At 37.6% G+C, this 23,304-nt stretch overlaps 1 protein-coding gene across 1 annotated transcript; it reads right to left on the reverse strand.

The window, feature by feature from the left end:
- Positions 1 to 1,619: 1,619 nt before the first annotated feature.
- On the reverse strand, positions 1,620 to 23,304 carry LOC147522125 (pre-mRNA-splicing factor ATP-dependent RNA helicase DEAH1-like). The gene is given in 27 exon segments (XM_086591305.1): positions 1,620 to 1,951; positions 3,309 to 3,381; positions 3,480 to 3,542; positions 5,284 to 5,384; positions 5,466 to 5,589; positions 5,697 to 5,759; positions 6,443 to 7,483; positions 7,968 to 8,034; positions 8,115 to 8,230; positions 8,751 to 8,837; positions 10,229 to 10,318; positions 10,438 to 10,506; positions 11,129 to 11,197; positions 11,342 to 11,399; positions 11,564 to 11,621; positions 11,722 to 11,789; positions 11,926 to 12,005; positions 18,865 to 18,928; positions 19,981 to 20,052; positions 20,168 to 20,227; positions 21,248 to 21,302; positions 21,398 to 21,431; positions 21,804 to 21,887; positions 22,537 to 22,605; positions 22,673 to 22,735; positions 22,738 to 22,975; positions 23,058 to 23,304. Coding segments are annotated over 27 exon segments (3,120 nt in total). The 5' UTR covers positions 23,162 to 23,304; the 3' UTR covers positions 1,620 to 1,901.

The raw sequence follows: 23,304 nt of genomic DNA on the forward strand, positions 1-23,304 counted from the left end.
TATCAATCAATAAGTGTTTACCTTGTTGTAGAGGCGAGAGTCTTGGGGTCAAAGTTATATCAATCAATAAGCTCTTTTCCATTTTTTCACTCTCAATTCTTAAACAAGTGTTAGACTTCAAAAATAAAAAAAAATAAAAAAAAATAAAAATCAGAAAAGACTTGCGGCTCAGTTTGTTGTATGTTTATCCTAATTATTTGTAAAACTCGTTATCATTATTAATAAAATTTTTACTTAAAAAAAAAAAAAAAACAAGATAATTTTTTAATTTCAAATGTTAATCTTTTATAGTTTTCTCCATATGATAGTAGGATTATATAGGCTTATATTATTATAGGAAATTAACAATTTGTTAAATTGTTTGGGACTTGTAGACTATATTATGTAGATATATATAGATATAGTAGTATTAATTAATTGTTTAAGTGTTAAGTAGTTAACTTCGTCAATCTATATTAAATCCTTAGTAGTCAACACACTCTAGTTTTGTGAATTGAAATAGATGTATAATTTTGTTGATCTTTATTGTTTAAGTGGGGGTGGGGTGTGCATATAATCTCGCACCCCCTAGCTTAGAATCCTCCATAAGAAGGCCGGTGTAGAAGTCGGTTTTAGAGAGGAATAGATACAACATTGGGAGTGAGGTTTACTCGAGGTTTTGATTTTGACCGAATTGTAATTTTTTGAGTTTACTTACATTTTTTTTTTCATATTTTCCGTTATCAATCAATGAGCTCTCTCTCCATTCTTTCACTCTCAATTCTTAAATTAAACTCAATATTATTTTCCATATAATATGTGTAAATAAACTCAATTACTTTGAACCCCCTCTCGTAATGATTCTGTCCGTATATATACTAGCTTCCTAGGCAAAGTTTCATAATTTTTTGCCATGTAACTAAATAATAGGAGGGCTCAACTAAATACATTATTCATTAAAAAATGTCACAAATAAAAAAAACTCACCAACTATATTAGACACCTATCCATTATATTGGTCTATAATATTTTCAAATGTGGGCGAAGAAAAAACGAGACAGACAAACGAACACCAACCAATTAGGATCCATGCAAATTGCAATATTTTGGAGGAAAAGAAAACTATAAAGGAGGAAGATAGCTGCTAGTGAGTTAGTACTTGGAATCCGGCGGCAACTTCTATTTTGCTATATATATTTGTGACTAGTTCAAATTGAGGACGCAATGTCAACAGTTAGCGTAGGCCGTAGGGTGATTTTGTTGGCAATTTTGGCATTCAATTAAGAAATGGATGTTTGATTAATGTTAAAATTGCTTAAGCAGAAGGGAGAGATTTATATGCTAATAAGTCTTCAACCATGAGCACCTCGGTGCTATGGCCATTGTGGCTAGATGTATGTCTTCAACCAAAGCTAGTGAAACAGTGGTTGCCCATGGCCCATGTTGTAACTGTGTGCATTATATGTTTTTGGAATCTCACTTTCTAGCAAGAACGGATTTGTTTTGGAAATATCTTCCGTGTATGGAGAGAACCTTCTTGGTGTCCATAGAGTGCTATTGACCAAAGAACCAGTCACCGCTGAAAGTCTCATACAAAGTCACCAATATTTGACAGATCATTCGCAGAAAACAGAAGAATATACTCAGTCACAACACCAATAAAACATTTAATAGCTTCAGTTGCTGTATTCCGTAAAAGGCAGTTCCAAGTCTATAACACTTTACAAAACTGTTTCAGATAATACAACCTGAGTCCCCGACCAACAAGATCAATTCGTCTTCTCCTGCAACACTACAATGATGAACTTTATCACTCTGTTCTTCTTTCCTGATCGGCAAGTAAGATTTACATTACAACCAGTACAAATTCTTTACAACAAAAAGGTATTCACATCTCAAAATTCTGAAGATCTGCCAAGGTTTCAGTCCATGGATGCTCGCCCTTGCCCTCGCGGCAGTTTCTTAGCTGCAGCTGTAAAATGATAGAAGTTTAGAAGTCATACAACAAAGACAGCAAGAAATTACATGCTATACCTAATTAAACTAAATTTCCCAAAAGTAACACGTTATTTTGAAACAACTCCAAACTTGATATAATAAAGACCAATTTTCACTGAAAAAACTCGAGATAAAATTTTTAGGTGCCGACATCTCAAAGAACTTACAAATTTCACTTCATAAAATTATAGAGAGTTGCTTTGAGATAACAAACCCTCAAATGAATTGAAAAGTAGCAGTTCTGTACTGAGTTTTATGTCCTTCAAGGTACAATAATATACTAATTCCCAGGAGCTCATGCCACAAGGTAAAAGTTAACATCTCAATTAAAGTAGCTAACAGTTTGCATTATCACTTTCCAAATTGTTGACATAATACTACTTTTATGCCATAGCCGTAATTCTTTTTCAAACAGTATTCAATTTTTTCCTTCCAAGCAAACTAAAGTTTTGCATGACAAGTCCAATTACGTATTAAAGACAACCACCACCTTTAACAGGCACGCTACTCACAAAAATTGAACCTGACACATGGAGGCTAGCCTTCATTGGAAGTATTAAAAGTTCGAACTTGTAAGGCTACCAACTTACCAAGTACCTTAAGTTATTTACACACAGAAGATAAAATCATAAAATATACATATATAATGGTGCTGTCATCTTATATACGCAAGTGCTAGGCCAACTAAGATTAGCCAGAGGCAAAAGGTCATTGAGACCATTTTATCAGTTGAGATGCCCTCAAAAAGACTTAAAATGGAAGCAAGGTGGCATGACTACATTGATGATACAACCGTAATTAAATGGAGTTTCTAGGTTCAGGCGTTCCAAGGCGAATGCAATGACAGTACAATGATAATTGTACAAAATTCCAGACAATTCCAATAGGTGAGTCATCATGAGTTATTCATTTGAGTGGCCATGTAGCCAATCGTACAGCAACAATAAACGCTGCTGCGCTGTTGTTGTGAACGTGCAAAAGACTTCTCAAGGAAGTTCCTTCTCATAAATGCTCTCATTAACCATACTAATTAACATGTTAGGGGGGCTTAATCTCAGCCAATTGCATTGATTCACAACATCATCCCATAACCAATTGACAATCTTTTGTTTTTCGATATTCCATCCAAAACTGAATCCAGTTAACGAAAGTGTGCTGGCATGAATAGTACCATTTAATCCAGATGAGTTGAGTGTAATTACTAGGTGGGCCACATCAATGGTCTTCCTTGGCAAGAAATGTGTGCTGGGAAAATGAGAAGTAAATAGTTTGCAGATTCATAGTGTGTATGTGGGAGTCCGGGTAAGACCATGACAGAGAAGAGAGCTTACCATCTTCCACGTCCTTTAGCTGGTAATAATGAGGTGCGATCTCCACCAGCCACTCGGGCTTCAATTCTGTTATCTGCATGTTCATCATCATCTTTTAGAACTAAACATTCTTTGTCACTCCATGGACCAAAGGAAATAGCACGATAATGTCAATTTAGCAAGATAACCTACCTGTCTCATGTATTCCTTTGTCGTCAGCACAAGCTCATGGTAAACTACCCACCTCGGGAGCACCTATAAGAAAAAAGAAAAAGAAAAAAGGCGTTAGTGGTATTAAGATTATCAACAAACTACGAACACAACTTGTTTTTTTTTTTTTATCGGTAAAATCTGATGTGTGTATATATATATATATATAATCATAAGTCAACTTTGTAGGATGAGATATTCCACTCAGATACAACAAAGGGAAAGACAGATACAATATCGATACTAGAAAAAAGAAACCCATCTGAACATAATAATATAATATCCCCAAAAGATGTATATGTCCACTCCTCCCAAAACTTCGACCAGAGAAAACGAATCCCTTGATTGCTACAATCATCTATGCCATGATCATTGCACATCTATCAAAGTGTCTCCTGTTCCTTTCCAGCTACAAAGCCCACATGATAGCAAAAGGTAAGATGCTCCACACTCTGCATCCCTTTGGGGAATAAACACTAAGCACCCAAGAGCTCAACAAATTTTTCACTAACCGAAGAACAACCCAATACACCACAGAGCGGCCCACAAAGTAACTTCATATCGCCTAAGAAAAAAGACAATGAATGAGAGTATGACTCACTGACTCCCATTAGTCATACACAAGGGACAAAAGTTAATGATTATTTTTTTTCTCCTAATGAGATTGTCTATAGTCAAAATCTTATTATGGGTCACACACCAATTGAAAAAAGAAACAAAACAAGGGATCTTTGCTGACCAAATAAAAAAATTAGGAAAGTCTGGAATCATGACCCCTCGAGTATTAGCCGGTAGATGAGAACACAAAGAAAAGTAGAAAGACTTAGCTGAGAATTTTCCATTCTTTTCTATAGTCCAGTGCCGACGATCCCTATCCGGTCTCACAGCAGGAATCGCCTCCAGCATAAGCGAGGGGGTGGCAATGCTTGCAATATTCTGATCAATCAAGTGAACATGAATCCCCAAATCCCACCCAAGATTACAATTATTTAGACGCATGAAAACACCAAAGGGGAGATTTTTAAAAACTGGGATGACATAAAGTCTTGGGAAAAACAAGAATAACGGTCTCTCTGCTACCCATCTATCCTCCCAAAATCTAATTCTACCCCAATCACCTAAGATGTACGTGATTTCTCTCTAAAACTCCACGAGACCTCTCTAAATACTCTTCCAAGCCCCACACCCGTAAGGACCTGAATTCCCCACTATACCAGCCTAGATTGGTCTCACCAAATCTGGATTTGACCACACGCCTCTAAAGCCTCTCACTTTCTTCCCCAAATCTCCAAAGCCATCTGCCCATAAGGGCAGAATTAAACTCACGAATCCTTCATAACTTGTTTTTTTTATCAATAACAAACTACAAACACAATTGACAGCGACTTCAGCTAGTACCCAAGTTGTGGACAAAACTTCAGCTAGTACCCAAATTGTTTTTAATAGCTATCTTTCACAAATGATGGTTTACTCAAAAAGGAATGTTGAGAGAACCCAACACTGAAAATGGCATGAAAGAAGCAAGGTCACCATCCTTATATTCATCCTATACTCAACTAAGGGAATTTATTCAGACACGGAATTGGCTGGTCCCTGGAGTGTCCACTTTTTTAGGGTGCTCTTTGTACTTCAGCAATGCAGAAGTGTGTCCAATGAGGGGGAATTTGTTTTCAAAGCAGGAAAGTACAGAGTTTCCTTAAAATCACACATCAACTATAGTATGATATTGAAACAACTGAAGGCTTAGATTTTCTGGACGAAGTAGGAAGGGTTGACAATAATATACCTGTGCTAAACCAGAGGTTGGATGCATGTGGACTGTCTGTGGATTTTTTACTGTCTTGTAAGCTCCACTCTTCTGCAGTCGTGCAGAGTGGTGAAAGAACCCTGAAAAAAAAATAACCAATTAAAATGCAAAATGTAAAGTTTTTCTTAAGCTGGATTAAAGAAAAAGAGTATCAAGTAGACCTGATGTAATTGCCTTCTTTATTGCGTCCAGTTCATTTGGGTTAGAACTAGCTTCAATCTCCACTCTTTCTAATAAGCCCTCCAGCTGATCTCGAATGTCTCTTGCGCGCTTCATACTCCTCACCTAGAATTTCAAAGGGTATTTAAATCTAGTTATTTTAAGCAACATATACCAGAAGAAAAGCTCCATTAAATAGCTAAGAAGTGAAAGATAATATGAGAACAAGATACCTGAATGTAATTTTCATAGCACCACTGTGTATTAAAATTGGTCTCTTTCCATGAATCATAGACCTGAAAACAATGATTATGGTATGTCACGGTTCCATTGCATAATGAATCAAAGTTCAGGAAGTACAACAGAAGGTTAGCAGAAAATCATATAGAGGCAACACAATAAAATAAAATTCGTAAAACAACATTGAAAATTCACATCCTATATAAAAGCACACATTAAGCCCATTTTCCTCCAATGCAAAGACTACATTATGATGAACGCGTTCAAAATCAGCCTAACTGATACTCTATTCGAATTATGATGATGCACATGAGGCCTGACCAATTTTTATCATGGGTATGTACCAGCGGCAGCAGTAATATTACCACTGATTTACTGCTTTAAATGAATAAGCAGGGGAAATGCTGGTCTGCGGATGGAATCATTGCCTAATTAGGACTACAAGACCATAGATGATAATATCACGCAGTGATCAAATGGTTGGAACTAGGGGCCATCAAGACATGCATTCCAGCAGACAAAAGATCCATCAAACAAATGATATACTTTTTAAAGGAAATGGCCAATAATATCTTTAGCAAGCACTTGCAAGAAATATTTATCGAATGGAAGACAGACAGGGTCACCAAAAAAGAAATTGTTCAAGAGTTTAACCAATAAACAAGTAGAATACGTGCAAAACAGATAACCCCCTGTAGTATGAGAATCTAGATAGGATATATTGCTATTTGTAACTCACCTTAAGCAATGCAATATGGTCCCCAACATTTCCAGTATGAAAGTTCATCCTTGCATTATCAGCATGGACTTGTTTGTCTTTTGGACGGTAAAAAATTGAATTTCCAACAGACAACATAGCTGCAATTGATATGATCTCTTCAGAGCATTTATACTTCTCTGATGCAACTATCATTTTTGAAAGCATGGGGTCAAGAGGAAACTCTGCCATCCTTCTACCCATCTTGGTAAGTTCTCCAACTTTATTCAGTGCATTAAGAGCAAAGAGCAACTCCAGGGCTTTAAGTAAAGCTTCAGCTGGTGGAGGGTCCATGAAATCGAAGCTCAACAAGTCATGAATGCCCAGACTCTTAAGAGTAAGCACAACATTTGCAAGGTTAGTCCTTTGTATCTCTGGCACTGTATTAGCATCCAAATCATTTTGAAAATTATAGGCGGTAAACAACCGAAAGCATTTCCCAGGGCCTGTGCGTCCAGATCGTCCAGCTCTCTGATCTGCAGATGCTTTAGAAACTGGATTCACGAGCAAGGACTCCATGCCGGTCCTCGGGTTGTAGGACTTCATCTTACAGAAACCTGGATCAACAACATAGCTTATACCGTCTATCGTTAAGGATGTCTCTGCTATGTTTGTTGCCAAAACCACCTTCCTAGCCCCTTCAGGTGTAGGCTCAAAGATCTTAGCCTGTAACTCCGTCGGTAAATTAGCATATATAGGACAGATTATGAGTTCAGCAATTTTTGTTCCCAATCCACGTGTTCTATGTCTGAGAACCTCTTCAGCCGTTTCGATTTCCTCTTGTCCAGTGAAGAAGACCAAGATATCACCAGGTGGTTGGGTAACATGGATTTGCAGGACAGTGACAATTGCAGCATCTAAGTAATCAGCTTCCGGTGCTTTTGTGTAGTGTATCTCAACAGGGAATCTCCTTCCTGGTATTTTGAAAATTGGAGCAGAATCAAAGTAATCACTGAACTTCTCAGCATCAAGAGTTGCACTAGAAATAAGCAGTTTCAAATCAGGGCGGAATCGTGCAACATCCTACCAGAAACATCAGTAGAGCCAAGCCATTGATAAAATGAGATGCAATGATAATAATTAAATATCTAGAAAAGAAGCTAAGAATCAACTGCCGCTATTATTTAGTACTTGTAGTCTTGTAGAACATAAGAAAGAGCAGTGTTAGATCAGATTCAAGAGATATCTAACCAAAACAACTAGATGAACCGTGGAGATCCCTATTAGAATTCTTTAATATACGAACAAACAAAATTCCAGGTCAGGCACAATTAGTGCACAAATTTATTCACACAGGGCCCAGGGCACTATGTTGCTTATAAGCAATTAATTCTCAGTCCATGCATGTCCTGTATAGTACACTACTAATGCTTCTTGGTAGACCTTTGTTACTATAAATGATAACCATTGTTTCTTGTCCTTTGCTTGGCAAGAATCTTACTGAACAACAACCAGAAAGGTAAAGTAAACATAACTAGAAACATATATAAGCTGAGGGAAGGTGTACCTTGACGAGTCCAAATAAGATATCTGTAGAAAGTGTTCTTTCATGAGCCTCATCCACCATCACCACACTGAAATTAAGAAGTAGAAAGTCAGACCTAAACAATCAGCAGAGAAACATCATTCTGTTAAGAGTTAAGACTCTGGCAACCTGTAGCTTGCTAAATCAGGTTCCCCAAGGAATTCTCGCAACAGCATTCCATCTGTCATATATTTTAAAACTGTCTTTTCAGAAGTACAATCTTCAAAACGAATGGAATAACCAACCTGAAATGAAAAGATAAGGTTTGTCATGAATAAGATTACTGCAGTAGTGTGTTAAAACTAATAATAACCTGATTAGGGTAAACGATGATTGACATTTAAATGTCATATCCTGACATGAAATTTGTGATGGTGTACATGGAAAAGCCAGAATAATATAAAAAATACTGCACATGTAATACCAAACAGATTTCTGCTCAAACATGTCAGAGCTATGAGATGGCCATAAGCTTAAATTGTTATCCAGATGGTGAACTATATGGGGTGTGTTACGGAGGTTATCAGCTTATTACAATTTCTAAGTATTGGACAAGTAGGTTAATATCTTTAAGTCGTTTAAGATACACTTCTCAATAGTAGCCATGCTTTACAATCATCTAAAACAACAGTGTCCAGTTTGAAAAGAACTCTCTGTTTGTTTTTCAATCACTAAGAGCTATCAGTGATGCCAATACAAAACTATTATTAGAAAACAATCAAGCAGAGAATAAAATGATACAATATCCAGTGAAAGGGAATATACCTCATGGCCAAGTTTAACACCCATCTCTTGGGAAACACGTGCAGAAACACTCATGGCAGCAACACGGCGTGGCTGAGTGCATCCAATCTATTTAACAAAAAAACGGTGTTCTGGTCAAGGATATTATAGAATATTATAACAGACATTACCGTTATTTCAAAAAGAGAGTTTCACACTCAAGCGACAAACTTTAATTTTGAATTCACTTTTCAAATTTAAAACACTTTCCTAGACACCAATCTTTAATATCGTCGTATTGGACTCAGTTATATAGCACCACTTTACACTTTAAATTAACACCATTTTGCTAGTGTTATAAAAGTAGAAAGCTTGCCCCTTATTTTGTTGTTTAGGACACTAGCAAGACCAAAACAATCTAAACAAACAGAAACATTGTCTAAATTTTGGAAGAACAGACCTACGGTTGTTCTAGAGCAAATAAAATGTACGTTGGGTTAGTACTTAACAGCTTGAGTAAGTGAGACAACCTTTCCATGATGGCAGTTGGATAAAGATGATTTTCGAACCTTTTCAGTACACATATTGTTCGCTACAAACTCTGAATCTTGTTAATTAACGAACTTTGCACTAATAACAAATTTTCAGACATGTCTACTTTTCTAGTTTTCTGCCTCAAAATCCAAAATCTAAATATATTAAAATAAAAATTACGCCATGACTGATATAACATGCACATACACACACGCACGCACGCACCAAAAAGAAATAGGACCCAAGTGTCAAGAAACTGCTCCATGCTTACCCTTTCTTTTTCAAATATATGCTTAACTGAATTTATCCACTTAATAATATTAATGAAGTTTTTTAGAAGGTAAATTAGAACTTCAACTGTTCTATATTTTTCATCTTCTGGGTAAATAAAATGCCTAAAACAAAATAAATTTAGACTGTGTATCTCACTTCCAGAATAGGTTCTCGTTATTTATATCATTGATGATGCAGATAGGTCATTTAGAACTTAATATTCGTCCAAAGGGGCATCTAGCTCACTGCCCAACTATTATGTCTTATTTAATAGGTTAGGCGTAAAAATCTTTATCTTTCATAATCTGGAAGCTTCCTTTACTGATTCTTGACTCATAATTTTCACAAATATCCATTTGAATAAACTACAGAAGTCCTCTGGGATTGTACTAAATTGCTTGACCCACAATTTAGCTACGTTATATCGACACTGGTACGTGTGTCTGTATCCGACACGGTGAAGTACCAAAAAAGAAGATATATCACATACAATATGTGTGTGTCTGTGTCCAACACGGTTATGTGGACCAGTACCCGACATGGATAGTTTTTAAAATATGGCATGCCCATGTAACAGAGCAATTTAGCAATTGAATTTCTGAAAGCGCATAAGGACATGAATGATGAAATGGATAACTTAGTTTGACGGTGTGTTTCCTGAATATTTGCCCTTATTCACGTATACAATATTATATTAAAAAAAACAGGTGTACCATTCCACGTTTTGTGTACCCAGCTTCATGAAGATATTGGGGAATTTGAGTAGTTTTCCCAGAACCAGTTTCTCCAATTATAACAATAACCTAGAAAACCAAAGAAAAAGGTTTACAAATGCCATTTTCAGGAAATAAATATATTAAGTAAGGATTTGGTTAAGGAATATGCAAAATGATTCATGCAAATAAGAAGCTAACTTAAAAACCTGGTGTTCATGAATGGCTTGGAGTAGCTCTTCTCGATAAGGATATATGGGAAGAGTTTTCCTGTCGTCCTGCGTGAATAACAATTAACAAAGAGTTAGATGGATATCCATAATTATACAAATTCCAAATGGAATGTAAAGTTATGTGATTTCAAAAGAATCAGCATCATTACTGAAAGCAATTATAATGGAAATGCACTCATGTAGAGCTACTGTTATGCTATTACCCATAAAGCCATAAGACAGTATAGTCAGTAAGTGAGTAATTTGATACCGATTTAAATCCAATAAAAAAAAATTAAAAACAAAAAACAAACAGACTATTAACAGATTTTAATTTTCCAATGATACTTCAAGTCACTCACAAAGGCCCACCTTTGTACTCTGCATAGCACCACTAATAGGTATAAGTGTATAACAAAAGTACATTAGGACTAATGGAACAGAATAGTTGATAATTTCATGTCCAAATGGGGAGACTGGAAGAGATCATCATGCAAGCAAATGAAGTTTCTAGTTCTTTGCCTAAGTTCTTCCCACTATACTGGGATCTTGTTATTTGATCATTGCTTGTCTCCAAGCATCAGTATATTAATGTAATACTGTAATTAAAAATCATTTACAGTATATCAGCAAAGAATTGATCAAAAAATCATTCGGTAGTAATTAATGTAATACTGTAAATGGTTACCTGAAGTTTCTGTTCAGCGGATTTGTCCCCAGAGTTGTTAACTGGTGGCGCATTGGTCAGTTCTTCACGCTATCCAGTAAAATAGGAAAAAAAACACAAACCAAAACAAATGAAAAAACAAAGTAATCCAATTAAAATCCATGAGAATAAGACAACAGTATCTTCAGATGATCCTAGAAAACAAAAATGTTGAGAATGATTGTTTCTAGATACCTTATCCCCATCCATAACCGATGCCGTAATGAACTCAATCTGGTCCTCAAAGACATACCTAGAGATTGAATATATCTGATAATGAGCATATATGGAGAACATGAAAGTAATATGTAAGGACAGATGATCTTATTTTTTTCAACAGCCTGATGTCTGCAATATGTATTAATAGTAGAAGTAGAATATGAACATATATTGAATAAGACGGTTATGGTTGCTTACTGATAATCATCTGTTGTCTGCTTTTTGTTTTTTGAACCATATTTCAGAGTTGCTTTTCCTACAAGTGAGTAATTTTCAAGTTAGACTTGGTTATTAATGCGATTGTGTATCCTTAATATAGACCATAATACATGACATTAAATATTAAAACAAATTACCGATTTGATGTTCTTCCCATGCCTCCTGTTCAGCAAAAGGGTTCATTTTCTCTCCAGAATTTGGGTCCCTACACAAAGCAAAGAAGCTTAAGTAATAAACACCCATCTAAAAATATTCTATTGGTATCCCAATAAAGACTGAAACAATTCTCAGAGAAAGTTTCTATGTGAAATTATGGTTATACTTGTCAAAAGCAAACTGACCTGTATCTCTGCATTGCTGCTGCAAACCGCTTTTCTTGATTTACAACCCCATCCTGATCATAGGCTTCAGGCATTCTATACTGCAAGTGAAAGTGAACTCAGGTTGTTAATCCCTGATTCAATGCCATAGTTATGAACCACAGGGGTGTTGTTGTGAAAAATAGTCCGCAGGACCAAAACTAAAAGCATATTTTTATAGAAAGAGCATAATACTGAAGTGCACAAGATATTGAAAGGCTCTCACAAACTCTAAACAACAATAGAAAACCTCTAAACCCACCTGACAATGTTTACCATAAAAACTACAACTAAATCCCAACTATTCACATAAGTGTTTGAGACTGAATTGTCGCATTAAGGCTTAGGGTGATCTCCTCAACATTAGCAGGGATACTTTAAAAAAAAAATTAGGTCTCAAAGTAAGACCCATCTTCTATTTATAATAACAGGAGTTACAACAGTACATAGGTTGGGCCCAAGTATATAGGCCCAATAGGACTAATATTACAATACTCCCCTCAAGTTTGAATAAGATATCCAATAGACCCGACTTGCCAATGGAAGAGCGAAGATCGCCCGAGGTCCCACCGGGTTTGGTAAGAGTATCGGCAATCGTGCCTTAGTCCTAACAAAGGGCGGGGAGACAATCCCAAAGACGAACTTTCTCCCTGAAAAATGCACATCAATCTCTATGTGCTTAGTCCGCTCATGTAGGGTGAATCGAAACTAAATGGATGGCAGCTTGATTGTCCGCGGTGAAGTCACGGATGATCCGGTCGGTGCAAAACCAAGCTCTCCCAAAATAGATCGCAACCACATAATCTCACAAGTGCCCAAAGCCGGGGCATACTTCGACTTCGGCCGGATGATCCGGAGACAACAGATTGCTTCCGGCTTTTCCATGAGATAAGGTGATTCCCACGAAAACATAAAGCGGTAGTGGAGCGATTGTCAATAGAACCTCCATAATCGAAATCGATTAGTAGCATTCTAAGGGACCACGGAACCGGTCTTTGGGTACTTGAAATATGCTCCATTTGCATCCATATGAGATTGGCGTGGAGCATGCATGAACCCGACTAACTCTGCTTTCAAAGCATAGGCAATGTCCGGTCTAGTATTAACTAGATAAATAAGGCGTCCAACAAAGCGATAAGGCGATGGATCGACAATAATGGTCCATCGTGCGCAACTAACGGGCCATTAGGCACCATAGGAGAAATCTTCGACAACCCGGCATCCCTCAGATCGGTCGGAAGATCTAGAACATACTTTCGTTGAGATAAAGAGATTCCCTTGGGACTACGTGCAATCTCAATGCCAAGAAAAGTAACGTCTGAGGACCCAAGTTTTTAACCTCAAAAGACTTCCCGGGATTCCTTAATTTGTACAATGCGATGCATGTCGTCTCTCTGTAATAATAATGTCGTCCACATATACAAGCGGATAAGTCACGGCCCCGAGTTCACCGAACAAACAATGTATGGTCCGCAGTGGCACCCTGGTAAATCCATCTCAGAGAAAACCTCGGTGAATCCATCTTGAACCGGGCTCGTGGTGACTGCTTAAGCCCATATAAGGACTTACGGGTCGACAAACTTTCCTAGCATACTCCCCTACCACGAAAGCACGGGTGGGGGATCCATGTAAATCGTCTCAAGGAAGGCATTCTTCACATCCAACCGATGAAGAGGCCAATCATAAGAGGCGACCCGGGAAATAAGAAGTCGAACAGATTTTAACAGCTACAAAGGTCGCACCAAAGTCACGTCCGGTGCACAGTAAATCCTTAGCAACCAAAGCGGGCCTTATATCGTTCAACCGTACCATCCGCCCAAGTACTTCACCAAAAACCCATTTGCATCAACAGGCGAAGTCTTGGGAGGTAAAAGCAACCATTTCCCAAGTCCGATTCTGCTTTCGAAGTCATCATCTCACTGCGATAATAAGGCTTGTGGATCCAACAGAGCCTCTCGAACTTCTAACCGAATAGGAAACCGAAGTCGGATATGTCGATAGAAGCGGTACACGATAAGAGACAAAGCTGCGCATAATAGGATGGTTAGTGGGAAAACCGTATTTGTGCGGGGATGCACAGTCTGGAAGGAAATCGAGGGGCTCAACAACGGAGAATCAAACATAGGGGAGTCAAAACGATGGGTAGATCACTAGAAGGTGAAGGAATGTTACCTTTTATACACTTTTAGTAGGAGGACCACCAAAGGAGTATTAAAGGCGGGAATAGGATAAACAAAACCTGGGGAAGACAAAGATTCACCGCGGATGTATAAGGACCAAAATATGCACTATGCTTTCGACAAATGTGACATCCAAGGTATGATAGAAACGACGACTAGGTGGATGATAACAACGATACCCCTTGACATAGGGAATACCCTAGAAAGACACACCGAATGGATTTATCATCCAATTTGGTTCGCGTAGGCCTTTTATCATGAACATAGCAAACCACCAAACACCGGGGAATAATGGGAAACAACACCATAATATATCTGACTTGCAGAGGGCCTTACCATTAAGAACTCTACTGGGTGTCGGGTTTTGAAGTAGAGCAGTAAGAACCGCGATAATGCCGATGGGGTGGAACATGCATACCTTGCAACAAACACCGAACTACATCCATAAGACTCCGATTTTTCGTTCGTGAACACCATTTTGCTTTCCGGTGTATAAGGGCGAATTCGATTCTTTGAAGGATACCACGTTGGTTAAGGCGGGCGACAAATTCGTTGGAAACATACTCCTTCGCGTTATCGGGCCAAAGTCCAAACCACGATATTGAACCGAGTTTTAATGAGTTGGAAACCGAGTGAAAATAGGGAGAACTTGATTTCTTTCGAAGTAAATAGATCCAAGTACACCGAAGTATGGTCATCTATAAAGGTCACGTAGTACTATGGGCGAGAGGGTAGTCACGGAGAAGGGCCCCAAACATCCGTATGAATCACATCAAACATACAAGGAGATCTAGAAAGGCGCGAGGAATATAAAATTACGCGCATGTTTAGACAAAGAACAAGTATCCAATGAAAAAAGAGTATTTTTGCATGCTTTTATTAATTCGAGAAATAAAGTACATAGATACTTGAAGTTGACATGGCCCAACCGAAAGCATGCCAACTTTTCAAAGACTTTCAAATAACGGCGACACGGGCAACACACTTAGCATGCAAACTTCGATCTTGGTGGAGCAGTGCTTTGGGACAAGGGGGATCTCCAAAGTAGTATAGTCCGCATGATGCTCATAGCCCCAAAAATCTGCCGTTTTTCGGGTTAAAAGATAACAAGAATGGGGTAAGAAAACAACGAGCGTTGATAATCTTTAGCAAGGCGACTAACGGATAAATGCTAAGTGCTAAGTGAGGAACATGTAAAGGCCCGACTCTAAAGAGATAGCGGGGGGATAAGCGAACAAGGTACCGCTACGGGTAATAGTGGTGTATGAGCCATCCAGTGTGCTATCGGACAATAATCTAGACTTATGATCATTTGCCCCTAATCAAGGACCCAACCGGATGGAAGCGGGAACGAATATGGAACGCAGCGATAGGTAATACAGCATGGCGAAGTACTAGATGTCCCCCCAGAGACATAGCATGCATAAGGCGATCAATCATCTTTGGGTAAAAGTCCCGAAATCCTCGAAACTCCCCAATGAATGATGACTACCGAAATATCGCCAATAGTCGCAATCGAGGTTTCTTTGCCTCTAAGCCCCTCGACCCCCTCTTGGGACGAAAGCTCGACGATCTGGCCGATAGCAACTATCAATAAGGTGGCCACCCGCTTGCAATGATCGCAAAAAGCGTCCACGAGTGTTCGGATGGAACAATGAGAACGAAAGCAACCGAAGACCCACGGGGTCGAAAGTAAGTAGCAACAAACGCCATCGATTTCGAAACCACCGAGAAAAGATCCGAACCACCGCGGCTGGCATATTTTCACCAAGAGATGGAAGAGGTGCGATATTGAGAACTTGAGTCGCGAATAACTTCAAAATCGAGTGAAGACCAATAAGGCCCGATGAACTCTCTTTTCTCCTCACGCTCAAGAGCGGCCATAATAGTAGGTGTCATACCGCAATATCTTGGATAGGGAAGTGTAAGTAGAAAGCTCCTCCCGTGACTTCAAGTACCCAAAGTAAGCTAAGGCGAAAAGAGCCCCCACAGTTCCCAACTCACGGTAGAGCTCATAAATTCGAACCTCATTGTTCGTAGTAGCATACATTTCGGAGAAAAGCGACCCCACAAACCATCAACGGTCTCATAAAAGGTAAACATCTCATGTTTCGGGCTAGATGTTGAACAACCAACTTAGAATCATCTGGTTGGTCATGGACCAACTATTGTAGGTAGGTGCAGATTAATTGGACAAATCATCTTGTTGGGAACAAGCCAATCCATCTTCCCTTTGGCCCCCAAAAATAAGCACGAGCGAGCCCAGTGGAAATTCCGCCCATTAAGAAGAAGTAGTAATTTTCTTGAAGAAGAGAAATTATTCAACAAGGAGACATCATCCGTACCTTTAGAGTCGTTATCCGTCATGATAAGGGATATAGTGCAAAGAATAGTACCTTGATGTGAGAAAAAAAAGTTATAATCGGAAGAAAACCCGGAAAAATGTGATAAACGGAAACCTACCTGGGAAAACCGTGATAAACGCCCGAAACCCACTGGGAAAAGCGATTGAAGTCACCCGGATGAAGGCGACTCAAGGGCACCTGTCGGTATGATATCGTCATTTGCCCAGAGCGAGGAAGAAGGAAGGGGTGGCGGCTAGGGTGGTGGCTAAGGGTGGTGACTAGGGTTTGATCTCTTACTTCTCTTCTGTTTTTTTTTGTAAAAGACAAGAAAAGTTAGGTCTCAAAGTAAGACCCATCTTCTATTTATAATAACAGATTACCGACATAGGTTGGGCCCAAGTATAGGCCCAATAGGACTAATATTACAATATCTTCAAAAACTGGTATGATACGTTCAGTATAAATATAACCATGACAGTGACTTAGACCCAAGACAGTGAGTTTTTATTACTTTTGGTGCCAAATGTTTTAGTACATTAACACCAAGCCCACTAGCAAGAAGCTAGTGGGTTAGACTAATACCATAATATATACCCATAAGAAGCCAAAGTGACAGTGACATGGATCAAGTGTGGTATTCAACACGGATTTGCTTCTAACTATGGAGTGTCGATGACACATAGTCAAGCTAATGCCTCAGATTCCAAGGACATAAAAGTGTCTTTTTTGAGTTGGCATGTGTGAAACTCAGAAAATGAGTTGCCTTCTAGTATTCCTCCAGAATATTACTATTGCGTGAATACAGTATCATACCCGGGTCAATGTGACTTGGCTTATATATATATATATATAAGCCAAGTCACATTGACACGGGTATGGTGACCTATATGATGTAGGACACAGGGACACTGCTAATAAAAAAGAAAACAGCTACTATTCTTTAGTTACATAAAATACTCTAGGACTCGAGAACTTACAAAGCGCCTCCTTACAAATAAGTGACGTATATGGAGTTGTAACTCTGTTAATAGGTTCCGTTCTTAGTCTTTCAGGTTTAAGAGAAACCTTAGCTTGAAAGAGTATGCATAATGTGTCCGTGTATCGCGCACGGATTTTTTTAAGAATATGAAGTGTCCATGTTACATAGATCTACAGAATACTTATAATATAGTTAGGATCATCTTTTATTATACGTGCGTGTATATATATATCTATATACAAACGATGCACGGATACGGATACAGGCGTAAGACGTATGATGCGGAATTTTTGAAAATCTATGACAGGAATATAAGTAATACATATTTTAAGAAAAACTGGCATTTTAATAAGATTTTGGTGTTGTGATTACAGATTAGCAACAAAGTAAGTACGAGTTCCTCTTCATACTCTGTTTTGTGTGTTCATCCCCCCACACCCTCACCCACCTACCCATATTATTCATGGCTATGTGAGGAAACATGTTTCAGCAGTATCTGCAGAGTATCCTGAACCAGTACCAGTATCATACCCAGTGGACACGGGTGCAATGGGAAAAGTGTAGTATCTCTTTACGCCCACATTGTGCCCACATCTATGAGTTCCAGAATGAATTAAGGGCTATTTTTTTGTGGATATGTCCTCATAAAGAATCATCTCATTTGAATTTGTTTAACCATGCAAAACATTGTGCCTAATTTTGAACTTTTATCTAACAGTCCACAATTTTATGATTTTATAACAAGTTTTGACAAGGTTAGACTTCTTAGAATGAGCTGATATTTGGGAAGCATGCTCTCCATACTGACGAGATAATGTACACAAAAGATCAGCTTTTAATTCATCTTTTAAGTCCACATTTTCCTTGAATGTGTACACAATGTGGCCGTAAGAGAATGTGGCTCTATCCCTGCCCATATATATACGGTTATGAAAACCGGACATGCTACTGTAACACTCATTCTTCATACAAAGTTTTGAGCTCGAATTATTAGCCCACCTGGAGAGTGATCACCTCATCATGAATTATCCTCCACGATATTCAACATTCAGCATGTCATCATATTACACCAATATTTTTTTCTTTATTAAGGGACGTTAAAATCGGCTCTCGTAAATAAACTGAAAATCTTAAGGTTCAATTTCTTATATGGATAAACAATTTCTCATGAAATTTAGAAAACCAATAATTAAAAGTCCCTAACTCTAAACAAGCAACTACAAAAAATAGAAACAAGATAACGGAAACTCAGAAAGGGCACCTAGCTCATATAACAATCGAAGGGGCAACCATCAGCTGGAATAACAAAACATGTACCTTGCACATGCTTATTTAATGACGTCGTTCCATCAAGGGGTTAACAGTTATTTAACTACAAATAACCAGAACCAGTGTCATTACTTATGAGTTAGCTTACCTCATTAATGTCATCTACATCTTCAGACCTCTTCTTGGCAAGATCGTAAATTTCTCTCTTATACCTGCAAACAAGAGTGCATAATACCTATCAGAATTCAATGACGTGATTACTTATTTACTTGAATTAAATAGCAACACGCACCACGAGAAAAAACCACAGCACTAACAAGGCTGGTGGTCTACAACACCAAACTAGATTCTTGGCTAAATGATTTGTCACTCCTATACCACTTGCATTATCTTTAGGGAAAAATAAATAAATAAGTAAATAAAATAAAATAAATCCTATCATCAGGATGTATAAACTTAAGTGTTAGATTTGACAACCGTTAAACGTTAACATTTTGGCAAGAGAGACAAGATTTCAGCGTCCTCATGTCGAGATGAAGCACCCTTCTTAATTTAAGTAAAACCTGTTACCCACTGATGGAAAATAAGCAATTTGTTTAAGGAAACCGGAAACATATGCTTCAATAGCAGAAAAGGATGTAGCTTGAAGAGTTTGATAATTAGAGACAGCACCTTTAAGAAGCACAACTAAGTAGAGTTACAAGGTCAAACTTTCCTTCAAGTCAGACAACCGGCTTGGGCATTTGTCAGCATTTCAATTATACGGATTAAAGTATATGTCTATATAGTTATGAATAGTCAGTTTGACAAACTGATGGGTAAAACGGGAGACTCTTCTCCGCCACACATATGTAGATAAGTCTCAATTCCTATAATGGAAGGATCAACTGACATAAGTTAAATGATGGTGAGGATAAATTCAGATACTGAAAGGAAAGATGTACCAAAATGGAGAGAGTTCACTATGACTTGGGACGATACCTGGCTAGAAACCTAGATCTCCATCTTTAACTTAAGGGTTTCAACTTTCAAGATAATTAGAGCATTTTACAGAAGCTGGTTATAGGCATAGACGATACTTGTCTATGTATCAGAATAGGTGATTATGCCCTGCAAGACACATGCCTGTGCATCTGCTATGTATATCCTAATACAATCGTATTTAGTATCCAAATCAATTAGTAAACAAGATGAGATACTGCACTAGACTATTACATCTATGACAAAAACAGGCGTGCCATGGACTGAGAAAAAACCTTATTACCTGAGCTCCCGATATTCAGCTTCAGTCAACTTGACTCCATCGAAGAGGTACTGCTCATCTTCTATGTCATCCCTGGTATTGACATAGCATTTATTTTTAAACTCATACACCACATAGCAAATAGCATCATGACAGAAAACGATAACAATTCTAGGAGTTCAGTAAAGTACGACAAGTTCTGTTATACCTTATTTCCTCCAACTTCTTTACCTCCCTTTTCTTAAGATATTCTTGTCTTGAAACCTTCCTGAAAAGTAACACACAGCAGAATATCAGTAAACTGCCAGTAACTAAGCAACCTACACAAGTTCCAATAATCTTCAGTCCTTGTGGTCTTTGGTGCATTAAATGTCTCAAAATATAACTGCATATTCTCCATCTTAATAATAACAAACAATAATAACAGAGCCACAAAACAAAAAAAAAAAAAAGTTTAGAAGTTTAAATGATCTTACTGAAAAATGAACTGATTTGCGCTACAAAAAGATTTCTTCCTTTCACTCAGAAAGTAATCTTAATCTTCTAACTGCTTATACGCAAACCAATGACCATGGTTTTTAGTTCACTTAAAATCATACAATAAAAGGTCAGTAAAGACTCTAAGTTATTAATCACAATTTTTTCTTTTCTTTATGTTCAAAATTTAAGCAACGCATCTCCCACAGCTTCTTTTCATAACTTATTTTTAGTGAACCCAGCCCTAAGCTACTCCTAATAAAATTGTTTTTTTTCTTCTATCAATTACCATCCTCCTTTAAGGACAGTCATCCCCACCAAAGAAGATCTCCAAAGTTCAAACTATTTGACATCCACTACACAATTTCAGTTATGGGCTTATGCCGTTTTATTCTTTCCTACCAGATCTCAAGGGACGCATTTCCCAAATCCCACAAATAGTTTCCGACTAAGTTACATTGACACGGCTAGGTGTGTCCGTATCCGACACGGATACGAAGTGTCTGATATGGCAAAATATCAAAAATTGAGGTATATTTCATACAATATGTGTCCGGTATTGGATATATAGATACGTATCCGACACGGATTGTTTTCAAAATATGGTGTGCCCATGTAACATAGGTTTCCGATCATTTAAGAATAGTAAAAGGCTAAAAGCAAGCACCAAACAATCAGATCTTATACACATACATAGTTACTGACTAAATCTCTTTGAAATAATCAGATCAGGTGAACTACCATAAGCAAAAAATCAGAATTCACTGTAGATTTAACAAAGAACTAAATTGTTTCAAGTAAAATGTCAAACCTTAGAGTCTGTCTATCATTTTGATCGACGGCATTAGACCTTCGGATTGCTTCCTCTGGTGTACAACAGCTTATCAGATTAAGCACAATAGATTAAACAAGGGAATAATAATCGAAATACCTAAGGATATCAGTTAGTAATGATCAATACCTTGCTCCTTCTTTGACAACTTTGGTTCCGTCAACTGCCAACAAGAAAAAACCATGAGGTTAATTCAACTAAAAGTACTGAGTTAATGTATTAAAGAAGTATTAGAACCAATGACTAATCATTAATGTTATTTATTTTCTTCTTCTTATCACTTGGCACCGTCGAATCACTGAAGGTCATTTTTTATCCCTGCTCATTGGGAGGGTTTTGCAGTCATTTATTTTTTGGTTTGGGAGGGGGTATCGAAGAATCATCACGGACAATCAAATTCCTCGATAAGATTATTTTCATTATATCAGTTACCAATTAACAAGCATGTTAATTTACAGTATTGGCACATGACCTCTGGTTGAGTGTAAAAAAGTGTGTGATTTCAGTGATGTCCATCTTGATTTCAAGGGTGTACCTTTCGTGTTGCTGCAGCATCCTTTTCTCTTAGGTTCCGCTCCAGTTGTTCTCTCTCTTCCTGATCACGTAACCTCTCCTCCGACTGCATAGAGGTAGAAAGAGGGAACCCAAAATCAGCATATATACCGAACAACAGATCTCTTTCCCAGTAGACCAGGTCCAGTGAAATGAAATATTTAATGCAATAAATAGGATCTTCCACTGACATGCATAACATAATAAAAAAGTCATAATAAGCAATTCCAGTAGCTCAAATCATCTATTATATGATTTTTGACACACATAAACACTCTAAACAATCACATAAAGAGAAGTGTTTGAAGACACTTTTAGATACATACTGCGAACATAAAATTGGATAATTTGTATTCTGATGCGCATGAAGAATATTTAAAAGTTCAGAAAGTATTCAGATGCGAAGAAAGAATATTTATAAATTCCGATACCCTATTGCCGATTCATGCAGGAAAAATTGTGATTTAGTAAATGGATCATATACAGGTACTATGTTCTTAATAGAAAATCATCACTCACATTTCTTCCTACGAATCCTAAGTTTTGGTGATCCAACAAAAATTTATATATACACAGAGTAGAAAGTCTCTGTACAGACACACTTACATTTCAATATATTTTTCTTTATTTTTAACAATAAGGCAAATGTTTCATTAAAAATAGTAAATCAGTAATGTGACAACAAACAAGGTAAGTCACTGTTCATTATCAAGTACCTCTATGTCATCTTCATCCTCAGTGACACGTCTTCGAACTCTTCTCTCTTTTTCTACATGTACACTTACCTGCAGTGTAAAATCAAGTCAAATTAACACATATGTAAAATCTATTAATAAAACTAAACCATCATGCCTCATCATCCACATCCACATCCTCTTGATTCTCTTCCTTTCTTCTGAAATGTTTTTGCGAGAATAATCCTCTTTCTTGGGTGACGATACTTCTTCTTCATCATCAGAAGCTTCTAACATCTGATAAGTCCTTTGCTTCTTTACTAACATAGCCGCTTCTCTTTCTTCTCTTTGATAACTACTTAAATCAGCTGATTTACGAGGGACTCTAGTGAAAACTTCTTTAGCAAAAGACCGTGTTTCAGTCGAAGAAGGCAACCCACTTTCCACAAGCTTCTCTGCAACATTGGCAGGTGAAGCCCTTCTTTAGCTACAGAACACACCACACAACATTCATTATTTTAAAAGTTAGTTAAACCAATGCAACATATATAAAAAAAAAATACTAACCCAAACGAATAACGAACTGAACAAGTGTGGGTTGTGAGTAACCCAACAATGACATTAATTTATCAGATACCCATGTCTTTAATTCTCTATCTTCAGCCATTTTTTTTGGCACAAAACAAAATGCCACGCGTACATTAACCTCAGTAAACAAATATTTTGATATGCATAAACTGAAATGGGGATTTGAGTTGGGAGTATGTTTTTTTTTTAAATGTCTGTTAAAGAGAAGAGAAAAGAGGAAGG

This window comes from Coptis chinensis, chromosome 1 (genome assembly GCF_015680905.1).
Source record: "Coptis chinensis isolate HL-2020 chromosome 1, ASM1568090v1, whole genome shotgun sequence".
Lineage (NCBI taxonomy): Eukaryota > Viridiplantae > Streptophyta > Magnoliopsida > Ranunculales > Ranunculaceae > Coptis > Coptis chinensis.